This window comes from Momordica charantia (genome assembly GCF_013281855.1).
Source record: "Momordica charantia cultivar OHB3-1 chromosome 10 unlocalized genomic scaffold, Mcharantia_2.0 BLBB01000010.1, whole genome shotgun sequence".
In the NCBI taxonomy this organism is placed as follows: Eukaryota; Viridiplantae; Streptophyta; class Magnoliopsida; order Cucurbitales; family Cucurbitaceae; genus Momordica; species Momordica charantia.
The window spans coordinates 22,184,762-22,205,681 of record NW_028275158.1 but is presented as its reverse complement, the minus strand read 5'-3'; the positions used below and the strand labels follow the sequence as shown (position 1 = coordinate 22,205,681).

The following is a 20,920-nucleotide window of genomic DNA, read 5'->3' as shown; positions in this document are numbered from 1 at the left end:
CTCAAAATTGTTTCGTAACTATCAGTTAAAAGTTATCCATCTCTTGTTCTAGGGCTGATTTTTTTGTATGCCTTGTTCATATGTTTTTTTTTCCCTCAACTAAAAGTTCCAAAAAGGATGTATGGATTTGTTAGATGAGCCATTGTCATTTGATGAAGTGTTGGCCTTATAGATGCACATACGTTATGTTCTATCAATAAAAAGAATACTTTCGGGTAGCAAGAATTCTTACTGTCCACCACGGAGTTTTTGACAGATGGGAGAGAGAAAGAAGTTTATTTGGTGAGAAAGTGTCGTTCATAAAAATGTCGTTTCTTTCCACTTGAGCAAGTTATGAGCCAAACACTAACCCATGAACCAAGCAATCGAAATTAGAAGAAAAATTATACTCCTAGTAAAGAAGAATTGCAGCTAAAAATGTATCTTCGTCCATGCTACCATCCTATAAAGCTAGAAGATGCACAAATGGGACAACCCAAAAGTTACCTTGAACTCATGAAATAGCAGTTTCTGTAGGTATGTAAATCCATTTCTTCTTCTTGTATCAAATTTTCACATAAATGGAAGTTACAGCTTCATCTCATCAATACATCATACATCTTTCTACAAACAGCCGTAATGTAATAAATTCTAACATCGATTCACTGGAAAAAAATGCTACATTTACTTTCTTTCTGTTGTTTCAGTTTGAGGACCACAACCTAGTTTTCAGGATATTGAAAATCTCAGGAAGGCTAAGCCTTTTTCCATACTGGACAATTAACCAACCTACAAAGGAGAAGTACGCTACCAGAAAACAACCGCGATTCAGGTGGATAAAAAATCTTGCTGTGAAGTACCTAAGCATCCAAGGAATCAGTGGCTGTAGGATCCTTAAGACAGTAATGGCGATCAATGAAGTCGAAAAACCAGTCATAAGTCCAGCCATCACATCCCACCTCCAAAATATGGCTCTTTCCTTGCTAGAATGCCAAGAAAGCAATATTTTTGTGCACCTGACAGTAGAATGATGATATTTATTATTTTTTTATAAGAAACCGCGCTTTCTTTGAGGAACATAAAAGAAAGAACGAAATAACGAACTTCGAAACTTCAGTACACAATGATATTTGATTACTGAGGGAAGCACTTAAGTACTAGACCAAGAGGGTATTAAACTATCCCAAACCTTTTTTAGGAACTGTGAGTTGTTTGACGTGTGATACAAGAAAATAAGTGCAAATAGTGTATTGCTAAATCTTCCGGCCGATTATGCAGAAACAAACCATCATCAGCAGTTATAAAATGTAATACTTGACAAAACATGCCTTCAGTACAGCAAAAATGCAAAAATACAAGGAATTCATAAGTCCCGTTTGATAATGATTTTGTTTTTAATTTTCTGTTTTTAAAAATCATGCTTACTTCCTCCTAGTTTGTTTGGTATGTTTATTACTTTTCTTAAAAATACATTTGAATTATTAGTTAAATTTCAGTAAAAAAAAATAAGTTTTTAAAAACATAGTTTTTTTAGTTTTCAAAATTTAGCTTAGATTTTGAAAATAGTTTTAAAAACTAGATAAGAAAACAAAGAAACACAAAGGTAGAAGTAGTGTTTTTAAGCTTAATTTTAAAAAATAAATAAAATAAAAAAAAAGAACAGGAAACCAAAAATAAAATGGTTATCAAATCAGAATTAAATGTATCAAGATTTCTACAGGTAAGAAAGGGATAATAAGCATAAATTGACCATCATTACGCATGTAGAGTGAAAACTACAGTACAAGAAGCAATGAAGCACAAGTTTTCCAGTCAAATGGTGCGTGCAGTTCCAAATGTTGTTAGAAAAAGATGCGATCATGGTTTATCTAGTATGTCAACTACAGAGCTCGGATTTTTTTTTTTTTTTTTGGTGAGTAAACAGAGCTTGGCTTAGTAATGGAGATTCTTTCCCATTATCCAGTCAAGCGTAGCTCACGTTTGCCCCTTGACCAAGTTGGGAGAAAAAGTATTTACAGAAGGGAATACATGTAACTATTCAAGATGTCGCCATGATAAGACAAAAGTGACAGACTGCAATATACACATCATCTAAGCTATATGATTAACAATTGCATTCAAAAGGTGAAAAAAGATAAGAAGCACAAGAAGTCGTTACTATCTGCGGAAATGAAAGGTCTTCCAAAGACAAAAGTAATACGTGTCAAATTGGAAGAAGTTGGTAAAATGACTTACAGAAAGTAGTATCTTTTAATCATCTCGACTTTTGTAGGCTCTTGAGATTGACAACTGGAGAAACCATCATAGTCTAAGCTCACTTTGGAAATGCCAGATGAGTACCAGCAGTCGTATGTTTCATTCACCTAATGAAAGAACGACATAGGAAGTGTGTTAGAAGTAGATTATAACAGATACTGGTTAAGAATGGTGAATACCTTATCTGCGTCCTTTGTAAATAGAATAATCTAAGGACTTCAAATTTATGAAGTAAAATCAATCATGGGTGAGATCCTTTGCTAGTGCACCTTGAATTTATCTTTTGCCAACCATGCAGCACCGAAATTAGGCCTGCATTTATGAGGAAGGGCCTCATCTGGAGCCTCTGCCAAACCAATCCGAGCCTTGCCAGAAAAATGATCCTTCATTTCTACCTAAAATTATGAAATAAGAAACATAAACAAAGTGGGAAAATATTTCTACTAAAGGGTAATAGAAAGTATTAACAAAACTACTTAGATATGTCCATGCATGAACATTCAATCAGGATAAACAGTATTATAGTACCAATTAAGGAGTGTATGATACAAAGGATGACAAAATATGAGATAGCAACATGCAAGCATTCAAATCTCATCATATCAAAACCTTTGGATCAGTATACAGTAGACAGCTTGATCTTACTTACTTACATTGAACATGAAATTTTATTTAGTCCATTCTAACCATCTCATTGATGTTGCCCGAGCCTCTCCAATCTTACTTCAAACTTCTCAATGGAGTACTTTACCTATCATATTACGTGATTTGGGCATGGAGGTTATGTGTCGAGAATTGAATCACTATTTCAGTTGAATTAGTTAGTAATAAAAATAATAGAAGTATCTATTTGTGAGAAACCTAGAATTTATTGAATAATTCTAGGTTTAAGGAATTTGAAAGATAGAAATTTAAGGAAAAGAACAGCATCCTTTTCCTTAAATTTCTATCTTTCAAAGCTAAACATGGCGACAGAATCCGTTTTTGGACAGATAGATGGATGGGGAACACTACTCTTGCCCATGACTTTCCTGAAATTTTCGCTTTATCTTTGAAAAAGGAGGCCACGATTGCTGATTGTTGGAAAGAAGAACAACTAGCTTGGGACCTAGGCATAAGAAGGGGTCTGCTTGATAGCGAAGTTAGGGGCTGGATTGATATTATGAGCAGGTTGGACACCATTCGAATTGGAGAAGGAGTTGACAAAGTGGTTTGGTCTCCTGATTCCTCTGGAGTTTACACGGTTAAATCGGGGTTAAAAATTTTGTGTGAAGACTCCCCAATTATGAACTCCCCTTTAACTTCTCTTCTTTGGAAATTCTTTGTTCCAAAGAAGGTGAAAGTTCTCCTTTGGACCTTAGCCAACCGTGCTGTAAACACAGCAGATAGACTCCAGCGAAGATGTCCAAATTGGGCTCTTTCTCCTTCCGTTTGTGTTCTTTGCAATTAGAATGAGGAAACCATGGACCATATTTTCCTTCACTGTAATTTTGCACTTCGTTGGTGGTTCTTTCTGCTGCAAATCTTTAGGTATTCCACTTGCATGCCTCAGAATATTGATAGGTGGTTGAATGAAGCTCTTCGGGGGTGGCATTTTAAAGGGAAAGCAAAAATTCTATGGAATTGTGCTGCTAGAGCCCTTATTTGGAACCTCTGGATGGAAAGAAACAATAGAATTTTTGAAGATAAGTCCTCTACGTTAGAAATTTTTTGTAATACAGTACAGTTACACACTTCTTGGTGGTGTTCTAGGCATAGAAAATTATTTTGTAATTACAGCCTCTCGTCGATTATGCAAGATTGGAATGCTTTACTTCATTAGTTTTCTGGGAGGGGGAGCCCTCTTCCCCCTGCCCTTAGGCTGTATTTTGTCTATCATTTTTCCTATAAATTAAGTTTCTTATCAAAAAAAAAAAAGAATTTATTGAATAATGGAATTTACAAAAATGGAAGACCCAAGGATCCCATCAGATACAAGAAGACTCTCCAATTGACACAAGGATTTCAAAAGAGTGCTCCAAAAATAAGATACAAAGACAATAATATCCCAAATTTACTGTCTTTTCTTAATATACCTTGGAAAATCTTCCAACTTCACCAACTGAAACTACCAAAAAAACTGCTCTAACTGCATTTAACCACAACACTATTGCCTTCCAATTTAGGTTTCGACAGCAAATCAATAGATCTAGACAGGAACAAGTAGAGGATGAAAGGGCTGTGTTGATCCCAAAAGTGTCCAGCCTCTACCAAATATTAAAGTATATGCATCTTAAGAGGAGACAATCCACCAATTTATTATCCCTTTTACATAGATTGCACCAGTAATAAATTGGTGGATTGTCTCCTCTTAAAGCTGCTATACTACTACAAAAACCAATCAACTTAGAAAGAAGTTTCAAACAATCCTCAACTTCTCTATCATTTAGCAGCCTCCTGAATATGAGGTTCCAACTTTTGTACGCCTTGTCCCAAATGCTGTTCACGGCCTTTCCTTTTGCTGCCTCCTCACTCCCCATCCTTAGCTATTAGCAAGAACTCCCCAACTTCTATACCGTTCCCAATGCTTCATTTAACAACATTATTCAAGCTAGGAAAATAATCTCTCACAGAGACATCATCAATCCACTTATCCACCCAAAACTCAAAAGGGAATTTGATTGCCACTTTCCACCATGAAGGTCAATTCATTTTTGGAAGGGATGAAAAACCAAGCTTTCATGATAGTTTTTAAATCAAGACTGAATATCTACACAAGGAACTAAGATATAAAAGCATATAAACCTAAGGAACCTAAACTAAAAAGGGAGAGAAAGTGAATAGATTTCACATAATAAAATTTAATGAAGTAGTGTGAGAATGATGATAGAGATACAGGTTTTTTTCCTTTTTTCTTTTTCAAAGACTTATTTATTTTGTGCGACAATTGACTTTCTTTCTATGTTGCAATGCTTTAAGTCTGTGGAGAAATATAATTTACCTCACAATACTTAGGTTTACTTAAAGCTGTATAGTTGAGAATATTTGAAAGCAACAATGTGCGTAACGTGTAAAAAAGTTATTTTAGAAAATTATATTTATTGTTTGTATCTTTGTTGTGCATGTGTCCATTGTCCTAATATTTTAGAAAAATGCCATGAAATTGCGTCAGTGTTGTGTCATGTCTATGTCCTATGTCTGTGTCCACATTTCTTAGTTGCCCATAAAGGATTATTTCAAAACATCTAAAGAAATAAATTAAAGCATATTATTGAACAATAAATACTGTGAAGTACGGTGTAAAGAAAAGGTTACCCTAGAATTAAAACACCTAAGAATTACACAGCCTATGCTTAAAAATCTATCATACCATATTGATGGATAAGTACAAATAAACAAACAAAAAACAGAGATACCCCATTGTAAAAAACATAAAAAATTTCATTTCAGACCTCATACACATGCATATATTAATAAAAAAACAAAAATTTCCTTGATCACTTCAAAAAGTACAACAGGTGATAAGAAATCATCCTAAAGGAGCCAAGTGAATTATAAAAAGTCCCTCCATTTCGCATTGAATATAAAAATGTAATTACAAAAATATATCCTTCAAGATTCAATGATCTCACAGATACTGATGGGGATCATAAACAGGATTTGGTTTCCAGAAGAATTATAGCATGATTTTGAAGATAAGACTAACCTGAACATGAGCAAGAAAAGAAACAACACAAAATCTTCAACACTATTAGAAAAACTTAATGTCATTTTATGATATCTCAAGATATTAATTTGCAATACCCACTGGGTTATTGGCATGACATAAGTATTAAGCTGGGTATTGAAGGGGAGGTGCCAAAAGATACATAGCTGGGAGTAAATCACTGTAACCTTGAATACAGACGCCCAGTAGTAGTCGTAACGGCATCTAAACTTATTCCTTTCATAGGGGTAGAAAACATTCTTGGCTTTATAATTCAGTAGTCCAAGTTCACAAACTTTAGATGACCTAAGGTCCACACCTGCCAAAAGAAAGATGGACCTCTTTAGATTTACTTTCCTTTTCTCAGAGAAGATCAACAGAATAGAAAAATACTTAAAAATGAGAGTTGATGGAACTTAAAGCACCAAGACATCATGCATCGAAGTTCCAAACTCAATTCATACTTCCTTTAATCAATAAGAGAATGATGAACTTAAAAGAAAAAAAAAACAATAAGAGAATGAATTAATTTCATGATATTATCATAGTCGTTATGTGTCATTGACATCCGACTTAGTTTTTAGCTGATCCACAAACTGGAATCAATTCTAATTTCGAAGTTAAGTTCGTATATATATCACTTCATCCACTAACACGAGAACAAGTTCATAATTTACAAACTGTCCCATTCGTAGTCACTAGGTCCACAAGAAAATTTATAGTCCAGACTTGTTACAAAGCATCTAGGGATCAATCAGATATAGACTCAAACTGATTCAGTAGCATATCCTAACCAATTCGAAAACAAAAACATATCAAAATTAAATTTGAAACGAACTAAAATATAAGATATAAAAGAAAAACTCACTGCTGGAAACAATCTTGCACTGAGAGCGCAAAGAAATGGAATTAGGAATTGACGAATTGGCGACAAGAACGGCAACTAAACTCAACGATAAGGTCACAACAAAGAATAAAACTACTGGAAGCATAAGCACGGCGCACCATCGCACAATTAAAGCTAGATAACGCCCCTTCGTCGTCCTTTCAGAGGTAGAAACCTCGTCGTCCACAGAATCCATCGAGAATACTGAAATTGCAGGCTAATCACTCTGGTTTCTTGGATGAACGGCACGAACTTTTAGGTTTAAAAGGGACGATAGCTCCGGCCACCGGAAACATCTATCCGGTGATCGGAGTCTCCTTGACCAGAGGAACGAAGAAATTTTATTTTTCTGCGAGAGTGAGAAGAGAGGAAAGTATCAACTTTTTATTTATTTATTATTTTTTAATTTTTTTAATTTTTTTGACTTTCTTTCTGGACGTTTGGACAGTGGATTATAAGATATTTATTTACATATTGTAATCCGCAAAGACACGTGGCTTTTTCAAACTTCCCCATATGTTTTGCTTTTAAAATTAATTTTTATTCTAATTTTAGGGTGAAAAAAAAAGTACATAAATTGCTCTAAAACAAACAGGGATGATATTTCACCAATTTAATTTTTTACATTGGTAGATTTTCAGTACTAAAATAATATTATTTTGTCTTCAAAATATCCTTAATTTATTTGATCCTATTACATTTATTTAATCCAATTTAGTTATTCTTTTAAATTAGTGATCGTCTGAGGTATGAATTGATTATACAAATAAATAAAATTTTCAAGTTAATTATAATTATATTTGGGATTCCAAAATTAAAAATAAAATTCTTCCTATTTTTGTTTACCGTTTTGTTTAGCGTTGTGAGTTTGATCCCCACTCCCATACGTTGTACTAAAAAAACATTACAAAAGTCAAGTCACATGTCTCGATCTATAAAGTTTGAACTTAGTTTTAAATTTGTCTAAGAGGTTTGGCTTTAATTGTTCCCTCAAGTCGATCATATGAAATGATATTGTAAGAGTTAACATATGTTAACTCGACTGCCAACTAGATTTATTGGCGTTCGTGTTGATTAGTTGATAGATATTTCGCTTTCTAATCAACATATATTAATTGTCACATCATTATTTCATTTGATCAATCAATTCGTGAGACTCAATATAAACTAAATATAATGTTAATGACAAAAAATAATGGGATTTGAAACTTATGATCAAATAGAAGCCAATATCAAATTGGAGGGACAAGAAGTGCATCTTACCTACAAAAATTAAAATTACCAAATTGAGTCTAGACCTAGATTTGATTGCGTCCTTTTAATTTTACACTTTAGTCCACAATCACATGCTTAAAAAAATCTCAATATAATACCACAGTTGGATCAAACTATTTACGTGATAAAAAAATTATAATTATAAAATGTCATTTTTTAATATAACATGTGGGATGGGAGATCCAACTTACAACTCCTTGGATAAATATATAATTGAATCACGATTCATGAGGACGGGTCAATTAATGGACCAATTAATTAATTTTTGTGATGATGGAGTCAATTATGGATTGATAATTTACAAAAAGAAAAGGCTCAGAAATTGAGTACGTGCCACGTGGGACCACGGTGGAGAGGCGTATCGTGGAAGCCGAAGGGATACACTGGGAATTATTATAAAAGCGAACGCTATTTTTGCCATTTCAATAGATTTCGCGGTTTCCCTCGCAAAATCATAGCAATTCCCACTTTCTTTTTAGGGTTTTTTAAATTTCTGTAACTGATGCTCCTTCGCTCTCTCTCCCCCTTATTCTTCCCGCTGATTCCACAATCTCGGATTCGTTTCCCCTTCCGATCGAAGTTTCATCTTCAACGAACGAGCTAAATTCTTCGTAGAGTGTTCGGGTTCCGTTACTATTTCTTGAAATGGCAGCGTTAATGGCGCCGTATAAGCTGACGGACGGAGCAGTGATGGTGATCTGCAAGAGGGAGCCGACAGCAGAGATGTTCCAGCCGATTGTTCAAGTATTTGAGTTGAAATTGGTTAACACTTCGCAGCAGTCAGGCAACGAGAGGTATAGATTGTTGCTTTCTGATGGAACCCATTTCCAACAAGGAATGCTGGGCACTCAGCTCAATGGATTGGTTAAATCTGGGAAGTTACAGAAAGGTTCTGTCGTTCATTTGAAGCAGTATGTTTGTAACCCCGTTCAAGATCGCCTGTACGTATTACTACAAACTGAATCAGTTTACTTCGACATTTATTTGCTTTCGACATATGATTGTTTAGAATTGATGTGCAGTGTAAAGCGCAGGAAGTCAATTTTCCATGATTTCGTAATTTGATTTCTGGGAATGAATTGAGTGCATGTACATGTATGCTTGAAGTTTACCCTTCTGTTTTTACCTTATTTATTTATTTGGATAAGAAAGAAACCATTTTTATATATATATAAAGAGGAGTTACAGAGAAGCAACAAAGCAGATAAGAAATCTCTCTTTATTGATTCCTCTGCATTCTATGTTGTGTGTTCAAACTTTTATACGCTAGGGACTACATGAGGAATTTGATTTCTTTTTAGGAGCCTCCTCCATCCAAATTAGCCCAGCGAGTTACTTCTCTAATTTATGGAAGAGTCATTGAGAGAAGGAAAGGAAGACTTAAAGAATAACCTTCAAAGTATAAAAAATCCACTCTGTATAGTCTCGTTATGGTTCAAAACCACCTCCGACCTACTTATTGGTTAACCGATCAAGATCTTCTTTGAGTTCGTGAGGAAGAACATGTTGGGACATAAATGTTAAGTGGGAAGTGAAGGAGTCACTTGTCTTCAGAAAACCTGATTCTCAATCCATTTCCTAGCTTGAGCAAGGTCTCCTTCATCATCATCTTGAAACTAACAGTAGGCTAACTGCCCCTTGATGAACCTGCAAGAATTTGGAAATTGATTGATGGTATCGTGTGTTCGCCATGAATACTACGGCTACTCTTTTCCAAAGGCTTTTCTCCTCTCAAGTAAATCTCCACTTCCAGTTGGAAAGAAGAGGAACATTTCTATTTGAGTTTCTAACCCAAATGACTCTAGTTAGGTGATGGATGACTCAACCCAACCTTACAATGCAGGTTGGATTGGTTTGGGTTGTTCATGGTCATTTATCTGTAAATTTTGTAAAATAAATAATGAAAATGATAGTACTTTTAAGGATCTTTCGACCTATCTTCATGTATTGGATTAAAAATAGTGGTTCATGTCACATTTTATTTTATGGAAAATAATATTTGAAGGACTTGTACCAATTGTTTCTAAATTTGATTAGTGAATAAAACTGCTTTTTTGTTCCTTAGGTATTGGCATTAAAATGAGAACCCACTCACTCAAAGTTGCTATAAGTTTATTAGAGATGGATTGATCTTTTGGCCTCTTTGTTATTTCGAGCTCATGAAATTAACCATTGTTGCTCCCTGCATCTATACATATGTTTCGTCTCTAACCTTTGAATGTCATTGTCCATTCTTTTCGTTCTCATGTTAGTTTTATTTTATTTTATTATTTAATTTTTAATTTTTTTTTTTTATCTTTGTCTGCGTATGTGTGTAAATTAATAAATGCAATGAGACATTTGGGTTTTATCCTTTTATTTTTTTGTTGCTGTCTGATTCTGTTAGATAGTTATAGTGTGCAACTTTGTCTTGGAACTCTTCATGATGTTGCTATCAATTGATTGCAGGATTATAATTGTCATCAAGTTGGATGTTCTAGTGGATGTGTGTGAAATTATTGGCGAGCCTGTACAAGCAACGAGGTCAGTAATAGCAGGTGCAAGTGGAAATCCCCAATCCTCTGTGGGTCCTTCACCCAACGGTGGAATGGTTGGTAAGACGAATGTATCTGGTGTGTCTTTTGAACAGCCCAACGTGATTCAATCGCATGTGGGCTCTTTTTCTAACAATCCTGAGTCTGGAAGATACACTGCATCAATTGCACCTCCTCTTTACTCTAATATGGATCCTGGAACAAGGTTTAACGGGCCATCTTCTTTAAGTGGGTCATATGGTGATCAGAAGATGGCATATCAAAACAATGAATCAGATATTCCAAGGCCTCCTCTAAATGCTTATTCCCGTCCTCAGCCAACATATCAGCAGCCACCTCCAATGTACAGTAATAGAGGACCAGTAGCAAAAAACGAAGCTACCCCAAGGATAATGCCTATTGCTGCTCTGAACCCTTACCAAGGAAGGTGGACAATAAAGGCTCGAGTTACATCAAAAAAAGAACTTAAGCACTACAATAATCCTCGTGGGGAGGGGAAAGTGTTTTCATTTGATCTTCTTGATTCCTATGGTGGAGAAATACGGGTAACATGCTTCAATACAGTAGCCGATCAGTTTTACAACCAGATCGAATCTGGTAAAATCTACTTCATTTCTAATGGAACTTTGAAACCTGCTCAAAAGAACTTTAATCATCTAAAAAACGACTTAGAAATATTTCTTGAGAGCACATCAACACTCCAACCTTGCTTTGAGGATGACCAATCAATCCCCCAACAACAGTTCCATTTCCGTCAGATTAGTGAGATTGAAGGCATGGACAGCAACACTGTTGTAGATGTAATTGGTGTTGTTTCCTCCATTAATCCTTCAACTTCTTTAATGAGAAAAAATGGTATTGAGACTCAGAAGAGATCCCTTCAGTTGAAGGATATGTCTGGCCGAAGTGTTGAGTTAACTCTGTGGGGAAACTTCTGTCAAGCAGAAGGGCAAAGATTGCAGAATATGTGTGACTCGGGGCTGTTCCCAGTTTTGGCTGTGAAATCTAGTAGAGTGAGCGACTTCAATGGGAAGGCAGTGGGGACCATTTCAACCAGTCAGCTTTTTGTTGAGCCAGACTTTCCCGAGGCTCGTAGGCTGAGGGACTGGTTTGAGAAGGAAGGGAGGAGTACTCCTTCTGTCTCTTTATCGAGGGAAGTTTCTACTGTGGGCAGGACCGATGTCCGTAAGACCATATCTCAAATCAAAGATGAGAGGTTAGGAACCTCTGAGAAGCCAGATTGGATTACTGTTAGTGCAACTGTTTCATTCATCAAGGTCGACAGCTTCTGTTACACGGCATGTCCTATCCTGATTGGGGACCGACAATGCAACAAAAAGGTTGCGAATAATGGAGATGGAAAATGGAGATGTGATAGGTGTGATCAGTCCGTTGAGGAATGTGACTACAGGTACATACTCCAGCTACAAATACAGGACCATACTGGCTTAACTTGGGTAACTGCATTTCAAGAAGGCGGTGAGGAGATCATGGGCATACCTGCAAAAAGACTGTATTTTTTGAAATACGAAGAGCAAGATGATGAGAAATTTGCAGAAATCATCCGTAAGGTCCTCTTTACAAAATTCATTATGAAGTTGAAAATAAAGGAAGAGACTTTCAGTGATGAATCGCGAGTAAAGTCAACAGTGGTGAAAGCAGATAGTGTAAATTTTTCAACAGAGTCCAGGTTTCTCCTAGATTTGATGGAAAAGCATAGGGCAGAGAACCCTAGTTCTATTACCCCAAAGGCAGAACCCGGACTTCACAACCCTGGAGCAGTGAATGTTGGCGGTGGACAGTTCGTGTCACCCATTCGAAATAGTAGCAATGTTGGCAGAGAATATGGTACTCCAAACCAAGGTATTCAGCTCGGGAACCAGTACAACAGTTCTAGGCTCACTCCATCCATGCCGCTTAACTCGAACATGTACTGCAACAGCTGCGGGAGCTCCGGTCACAGCTCTATGAACTGCCCGAGTATCATGAGCGGTCCTACGCATCCCGTTGGAGGGGGGATGTATTCAAATAGAGCTTCTGGCCCTACTGGTGGTGCCTCTGGTGAATGCTTCAAATGCCATCAGACAGGGCACTGGGCTAGGGATTGCCCTGGTTTGGCCTCTGTCCCTCCCGCTTATGGTAGCAGTGGATTCACAGCCAGGTGATCCAGGCAAGTTTCTAAATTCTGAATGCCTAATTTTTTCATAAGAAAATATATGGCAGGAGAAGAGAAGCACCAAGGTGGAAAGTTTGGACAAACTTTTGCTAGCCGTTTTTGGGGCCTCAGTTACTGAAATTTTCTTGTACAGCTGTTGCTTGGAAACTGTGTTTTGCATCTTAGACAATCTGTAAGCATAGTTTTTTTTTAGCCCACTTTTTTTTCCTGTTATTTTCTGTTGATGGCTGCGCTTTATTTTTTGATAAGTTAACGTAATATTTTTAAACTGTTTTAGGTTTCTTTTGCTTGTATTTTCTTACCTCAAATGCTCTATGGTATATAGTTTTAGTCACAGTTCGTGAAAGTCTTGATCAAATAAATAGTTGGTGAAAATTCTGCTTGCTTATTGAACACGAATGCTTCCTATCGGCCATAATTTCTAATTACAAGTTTGTGTATTATCATTAGGGATTCAAATGGTTAGATTATACTTATAATCATAAGGCAAATTACGAACATTCCGAATGTGAACCTGGCAAAAGTGTTGGCGGTCAAAGAAGGTATGAGGTTGGCAGTTCGAAAATTTTCCAAAAAATTAATTCCTCTCCATCGAAACAATTGGGCTGTTATGCTTGTTATTGCTTAAGAGAGGCGAAAAACAATTACCTTAAAAAAATTTTCATTCATTTATTAGGATTATCACAACACTTTCCATCACTTGTGGGCTTGGAAAATTGCAACAAAACCCAACAAGTGGAAATCATAGTAAATGGAGAGGAAACAACAATGTAGGAGTTCGAATACGAGACCTCCAATACTAATATAATGTCAAGGATGAATAAACCATTCGAATACGAGACCTCCAACTCTAATATAATGTCAAGGATGAATAAACCACCACTCAACTCAAAAGTTTAAATGGATGGGTTTGATCAATTTAATTTATGAATATCAATTGCCATCAAAGGCCATAGGACATGAGATGTGCTTACCGTCAAATATGTTTGATTTGTGAAGGAGATTATTTATGTGTACAACCCTAAGAGAGATGTAGTAGTGAAATAACATAAAGATACTAGATTTTCTTCACTCAGTCTTTAATAAGGTTTTTTTTTAATCTTATATTTAGCAAAAGAGTATAATAAAAGCATAATGCATAACATTATACAATTTACATGCCACCGGTTTAATTCCAATTAAATCTACATTCCATATCAGGTTTAGTTTCATTAACGATGCCAATGGCACTTTATTTATTTCATTGTATACGCTTGTACCTATACGAAGTCGCCTTACGAGCATATCTTCGCCGGGGAAGATGTTTGCCGACCATCCTTCTGGAGAGGATCAAACATCATTGTCTCTGTACCACATCGACTGCCTGCTACGATGGTATCGACCTGGGTTAACTCGTAGCTTGGACTGGTACCTACAGTAGGTAGCACTGTTGTTGCTTTTCCCTTCTCAGCAACAGCTTTCAGTCGCATACGTTCGGCCCTCGAGCCAATAATCTGCCCTAGTACAGAAGCTGCAATGGTCATCGCCATAGCTGTCTTCGGCATCAAGACAGATTTTCGAAGCATGGCAATGAAGGGTACGGCTGCATGAATTGCCACAAACCATGAAAATGAGAACTTCTGAGTGTGCTCCCTCCATATACCCAGAGGAACGTTTGCTGCCATGCCTAAGGCCGCAATTACAAGCATTTTTGAAGGAAGTGGCTGAGGACGCAAGTTTTTGACAAATGCGGTACGAGCGAGGGCAGCTCTCGCAGCAACTATAGCGGGCGGGCACTTAAGCTTCATACCAGGTGGTGGCTGAAGAGCTGATGCAACAAGTGGAAGGACTCCGCTAACAGCTCTAAAAGACTTCGCAATTGGGCAGTTTCCTGTTTCCAACCACTCACTTCCCAGGGCCTCATGCTTAGATGAACTTCCTTTTTTCTGGAAAACATGCAAGAAAGCGAAATGAAATAAAACCAGGAAAAATGCCCCTCAGCAAAGGGTTGCCGATATCAATCAAGCAGAAGCACACGACAACCATAATACAATAAGTCTTCCAAACATCATATTATCAGATAATCTCCTCCCACATGTGTTGAAACTATGAAACAATAGTTAAATTTACCGGAATCCATTAGCTCAAAGCTTTTGGGTTGGCGATTTAACATGTGTTGTTTTCTTGTGGTTACAAGTTGTAACCAAGTCCCATATTTTCAAGCTTTCCTTCACAACTATGCAAGATTAAAGATTTCAAATTCTTCCTTTTCTCCCCACAAAATATTACCCCAGCAACAAAAGCCAACAACAATCATAATTTTGAGAGTGAATTATACTGAATTCTGAAATTGAGTCTCCATTTAAGTAACCATCTCTTAGAAAAAATGATATGGATGATCCAACTCTGCGTTCTAAGTCTAAGGCTTAAGGAGAATGCAAATCTACCTGTGACGAAGAATCTTTCTTGTTGGAAGACTCAGACTTCTGCTTCTTCCATTTCTCAGAGAAGTTACCAAAGCTAAATGGTCCTCCTGGTCCAAAAGCTGACAGACTGATGGTTGCAGCTTTCGCTGCCAAGGGGTTGAAATGAGGAGCGGTCTCCGGTTCTGCCAATTTGCTCTGGAAACCAGATCTCTCAGATAGTGGGACGACCCCATCTTTACCATGAAACAGGTTAAACGCAGTGTCAAAATTGGGACCATCCTCAAAAATTGGCCCTTTCGCTCCACGAACCTGGAAAAACAGAAATAATAAATCAGATAAGCCATTGCGATCGTGAAGTGGTAGAGACTAGAGAGCAGATAAGTAAGTACCGGGAAGGTGAAATTCATGGTGGAGAAGGAAAAGCAGGTTGGTTTATTAATATTCCTCAGGAAAGGACATCTCTGGATGTCCATTTCATTAGAGGAGCACTCAGATGCCTCATCATTCATTCCTTTCAATATAAATTCCATTGCTGCGCAAAAAAAAGGTTAGTCAAAATGCTATCCAGGTTAAAGAATTATAAACTTCCATATTTTAGAACACAAGAACACACATGGAAACTTAATAAACGAAGACAACGCAAAAAAATAAAATATTAGTTCATTTCAAATTATAGTTCTTCTTCAGATAGAAGATGTTAGAATTACATCCTTTTAAATTGCACGGCATACCCGCCCTCTCAAGGAGGATAATACAGGCTCAAAAACTCGTTAAAAGAAAAAAATGCACCATCGAAAAGACTAATTCGATCAAAATTTGACAATTATAATTGATGGCCGGTAGACAATTATAACCAAATAAGGAACTCCGCAAACATTTAAATTAAACTTCTGAAATCATTAACCAAACACCGGAAATAAGATCTGGAAAATTCAATAGAAATGTACCGATCGGCAAAAACAAGAACAAGACGGCATGAATCTGTCAAACAGTAAAATAATTACAGCATGTTCCGGCAACAAAAGAGTAATCCACAATTCCACATCACATTTCACGACAATCATCGCGATAATAACAAAGAAAAGAAACACACCGAAATTCCGAAGCGGGAGAATTCGGAAAACTAGTATCTGATCATACGTAACCCTACAAATCGAAAATTTTCTCGAGCTAGAAATTGAAGAAGCTCCTAATACGAAATCGAAAACAAATAATTAAAAAAATTAAAGGAAAGACAAAATTCGATGCGTTTGGAAGGAGAGAAAATACTGAAGAAAGTGAAATTTGGAGTGATGAAGGCGGAAAATCGCAGCGAAGAAGAGAGAGGGAGCTGGTTCTTCAGACGTGTGGTGGTCACGGTCGCAGACGAACGGTCCTGTTTTTCTTCGTTTTCCTCTTCTAGAATACCCGCCTACGGCTACCACCCCCAATAATTGATGTGCAACTAACTAATGATACGCAACGACGCCGTTTCATTATGGCTATAGTTTATTTACGATTTAGTTCGTTTACTTTTAAATGGGTAATAATTTAGTGTTCGGAATTTGATAACTAATAATTTAGTTCCTATAATTTAAAGTTTATCGGGATTTAGTACATATTTTTAAATTTCTTTATATATGTAGATCGATAAATCGATTAATGACCATATGGTTCAACGACATTTTATTGGAGTCAACGGATACTTTGGTTTGTGTGAAATAACGATTTAGTTCCTAAATTTTAGTTTCTAACAATTTAGTTTATATACTTCTAAATGGGTGATAATTTAGTTTCTAAGCTTTGATAGGTAATATTTAATAATTTAAAGTTTGTCACGAATTAGTACATAAGGTGGAAATTTTTGTTAAATTTATTATATATGTAGATCGATAAATCGATTAATGACCAAATGTGTTTGTTATATGATAAAAACAACACTTAATTTTGATGAGGTTTTTCATAGTAGAGACTAAGTTGTTACAAATGTTAAACTATATGAACTAAATTGTTAGATTCAAATACTAAATTGTTGCTAATTTGAAAGTACAAAATCATTACAAAGTAAAGTTTCGAGACCAAATCATCACTTTAGTGAAAGTACATAAGCCGAATGTATTTTTAAACCTTTTGTTTTCGACTTGGCACAATATAGGGATAGAGATTAACAAATTTTTTTTAAAAAAAAACCCATGAAATATGTATATAATATCTTTTAAAAATAAAGTCCTCTAAATATTTTGGTGGCGGGTCAACAATGAGTAGGAAGATAGAAGATTAGTGTTGACTCGTAAGTATATAAGTATTGTTCATTAATTTATGTTCCATAATATATTTTTTCTGTTAAAGCTCAGCAACACACGTGAGTAGAGATTTGAACATCCAACTTCGAGTATGTGCCTTAACAAATTAGAGCTTATTTTCAAGTTGATCTGTAATGTCTATAGATTTTTCAGGTAATTTCTATTTATTTCCATTTTTTACTCTAAGTTTTGGGTCGGCTTAAGCTCATTAAATCTCGTAGGAGTGTAATGTTACAATATTTAGTTGTCAATAAATTAGTAGAATTTAATATCTTAGATAGGTAGCCACGGACAATTAATCCATTTGAATTCTTATAATTTTATATTTCCATTGGATGACCATGCAACACTTGATTATTAAGAAACTTGTAAGATTTTAATATATTAAAAGTGGCTATTATGGTTTTCATAAAATAAAATTAAAAAGAGTGGCTATTATGTACTCATTATTCTGATATTATTCTAATAGTTTTAAAATAATAAGAAAAGACTCCTAAAGTAGACACTATAAAATAATAAATAAAATCAGTAAATTATTGATTAATAAATTAGGGTTCCGTTTGTTAAGGTTATTGTTTATCATTTATTGCTATTTGTTTCTTGTTATCTCTTTTTTAATAAATAGAAAACATAAATGAGTGTTTTTTTTATGTTTTTATGGAAGAAATAAACAAAAACATGCTTGTTAATAATTTTTTTTCTATTCTCTAAAATTATAAATTAGAAAAAATAAAAATTTTATATGAAATTTTATTTTTAAAATTAAGTACTTGAAATTTTATGTTATATTTACTATGTATTTTAAGGTAAAAATTGATTAAAAAAAAACTTTTATCCATGCTTGAAAAAAAAACCTACAAACTAAAATTTATTGTTAAACAATAAATTTGATTTTATTGTTTTCAAAATTTTTGTTATCATTCTAAAAATATTTTATAAACAGGAAATAGAAACAATTCTAAATATTTATATTTCTAAAATTAGAAATGAAAAAAGGGTAAGAAATAAAAAAATAAAAACATTCCAAAATGAGCTATCATGTTTGGTTCTTGTTTTGTTTTTTCCCCCTCGAAAATGGGTTCGGGCAACACGTGTTTAAACATTTTCCCGTCACATTAACCGTTCATTTCTTTAGAAATAAAACGTGTGATTTTCTAAATTTGTAATAATTTATTTTCATTTTGTTATTCTTAATATTCACATAGATTTTATTTCTTTTTTCACATAAATTTTATATTGTCTACAAATTGAGTGGTGGATATTTATTGGCAAATAATAAATGAAACTAAATATTTTAACTGAAGTGCCTTTTTTCTTTTTCAAATTCAAACAAAAAGAAAAGTTGAATTTTTTAAAATAAGTGGTGGCAGTTACACGGTGGACCACCAAATGTGATCATATCTTTGGAGTGAAGATTAGAAATAGAACATTTCCAAATCTTTGGTTGTACCTATAAATTACACCCAACTTTCAAAATTACAAATTTAGTCCCTCTAAAATTGTGTTTTATAAGTTCTGAAATTTTAATTATATGTGTAATGAGTTATTGATTCATTCAACGTTTAAAAAAAAATCAAATTGAACATAAGTCATCTATCTCTCACCAAAAGTTCATGAATTCAAACACTCACTCCACATATTCTACTAAAAAAAATATTTTAAAAAAAATTAACCGAACAAAATTGTCATTTTAAAAATACAATATCTAAAATGGAGATATAATTACTAGAACAAACAATTTGAAATCACATGATTAACATAGACAGGAACTAAAAGTTCATGGACTAAATTGAAACTTTTAGAATTAAAATTAATGTGGGGAATGACAAAAGAAAAAATGCATATTAAAAAAAAGATAATATTGCTTATATTTTAAAGTTTTGAATGAAAATACTTTATTTATGTTTTACTTAATTATTTAAACATTATTGAATTAATTATTTAACGTTATAATTAATTAATTCATTCTATTTTGTTACGTTTTAATTAATTAATTCAAGTAAAATATTTTTTATTTTTCTTTTTAAAACTAAATCGAGTCTTATTCTTCAAGAGATATACGATGAAAAACTTTGAACAAATTTCTATGGACATGTTTTTTCGATTTCATTCGGTTTCGGTGAGTGCACACCTGAATTCGAAATTGTGTCAACTTTGGGAATCAAGTGACAAGCATACAATGCAGCACCGAAACCATGTTGAAATTGCTTTCAAGTAATTTTCACCCACAAGAATTACTTTTCTTCTAAATCCTCTTCTAGTACTAATAATTAAAACAAAAACTCAAATTGTATACACCAAACTAGTATTTCAACTATTTTTTATTTTATATTTTCATTTGAGGAAAAAGCTAAATATAAACGTGGCAAGTAATGTTATTGTATTATTCTTACCTACTTCTTCCGTTTACAATTTAATATATTTTTTTTATAATCCAGGAGTTGGCGTCCATTTCACCTTTATACCCCTACACCAGGGTATGCACACTGTCCTTATTATGTGATATTTTATTTTATTTTGTAGACATATATTGCAAATTTGACTGTATTAATTAATAAAATCTCCCTCCTGGTCTCTACTAAAAGGTTATAGGTAAATATTATTCATAATAGGACGAGAAGATATGATAATTTATTTGGTAAAATTATATTTTTGGTTCATAACGTTTAAACTTTGTTTTAATTTAGTTCTCTGACTTTAAAACCCCATCATTTTTTGTCTTAGGATTTAAATTCAATTTTTATTTGGTTATCAAGTATCAAAAGTGACATACTTGGTCCTTAAAGTTTGAATTGAATTTTTAATTGGTCTATGAGAGTTGAATTTGGTTTTCAATTCATCCCTATAAGATTTGAGTTTGATTTTTTTAATTTGTCTCTAAATTGAATCGACCATTAGTTGATCTAACAGAATGAAGATGTTAAAACGAGCATAGCTCAATTGTAATTGGCATATATCTTCAAATCAAGATGTTGTAAGTTCAATCTGGATATCGTTACAAGAAAGTTCTTGATTTTAACATTTTGGTTAGAGTTTTGAAAATATTTTTTAAGTTTAAAATTTTAAAAAGTAATCATGGTCTATGAAATTCAAGTAGTTGCTATGTCAAATCTATATGTTATATATATTCCTAATTACTTTATAGTAAAGTCAAATTTACCACTTTATTAAAAAAAATAGAATGAGATATGACAGTTAGCACATCTGTTGATCATAGCGAATATGCCACTTTTAAAACTTCAATTATCGATTTGAAACTATATTTAAATCTCACGTATCAAAAATAATAACAGTAACAGGGCCACGTAGGAATTAAATTCAAAAAATGAGAGATACAAAATGTATTTTATCTTTTTTTTTTATACTTTATTATTATTATTATGTTGCTAAGAAGTGCTTTTATTATTAGTTTTTTTCGTAAAGGAAGTGCTGTTGTTATTAT

General features: G+C 34.2%; 3 protein-coding genes across 5 annotated transcripts; 1 reads left to right on the top strand and 2 right to left on the bottom strand.

The window, feature by feature from the left end:
• Positions 1-501: 501 nt before the first annotated feature.
• On the bottom strand, positions 502-7,195 carry LOC111014820 (exopolysaccharide production negative regulator). Of its 2 annotated transcripts, none has more exons than XM_088118455.1 (5): positions 6,789-7,195; positions 6,019-6,239; positions 2,505-2,630; positions 2,215-2,342; positions 502-995 (listed from the first exon to the last, which is right to left on the bottom strand). In XM_088118455.1, the coding sequence occupies exons 1-5, from the start codon at positions 7,000-7,002 to the stop codon at positions 683-685; spliced, it is 1,002 nt and encodes a 333-aa protein (XP_087974581.1). In that variant the 5' UTR covers positions 7,003-7,195; the 3' UTR covers positions 502-682. The 2 variants fall into 2 exon arrangements, with proteins under 2 accessions (XP_087974581.1, XP_022145339.1); XM_022289647.2 differs by having other exon boundaries at positions 6,109-6,239; positions 6,789-7,188.
• A 1,318-nt stretch (positions 7,196-8,513) lies between these two features.
• On the top strand, positions 8,514-13,177 carry LOC111014848 (replication protein A 70 kDa DNA-binding subunit A). The gene is made up of 2 exons (XM_022289699.2): positions 8,514-9,022; positions 10,530-13,177. Exons 1-2 carry the CDS (start codon positions 8,727-8,729, stop codon positions 12,778-12,780), a joined length of 2,547 nt encoding a protein of 848 aa, XP_022145391.1. The 5' UTR covers positions 8,514-8,726; the 3' UTR covers positions 12,781-13,177.
• Positions 13,178-13,869: 692 nt separating this feature from the next.
• On the bottom strand, positions 13,870-16,624 carry LOC111014867 (zinc finger B-box protein). 2 transcript variants are annotated; one of them, XM_022289726.2, is made up of 4 exons: positions 16,466-16,624; positions 15,586-15,728; positions 15,218-15,505; positions 13,870-14,716 (listed from the first exon to the last, which is right to left on the bottom strand). In XM_022289726.2, the coding sequence occupies exons 2-4, from the start codon at positions 15,724-15,726 to the stop codon at positions 14,066-14,068; spliced, it is 1,080 nt and encodes a 359-aa protein (XP_022145418.1). In that variant the 5' UTR covers positions 15,727-15,728; positions 16,466-16,624; the 3' UTR covers positions 13,870-14,065. The 2 variants fall into 2 exon arrangements, with proteins under 2 accessions (XP_022145418.1, XP_022145417.1); XM_022289725.1 differs by lacking the exon at positions 16,466-16,624 and adding an exon at positions 16,290-16,459.
• Between the last annotated feature and the right edge of the window lie 4,296 nt (positions 16,625-20,920).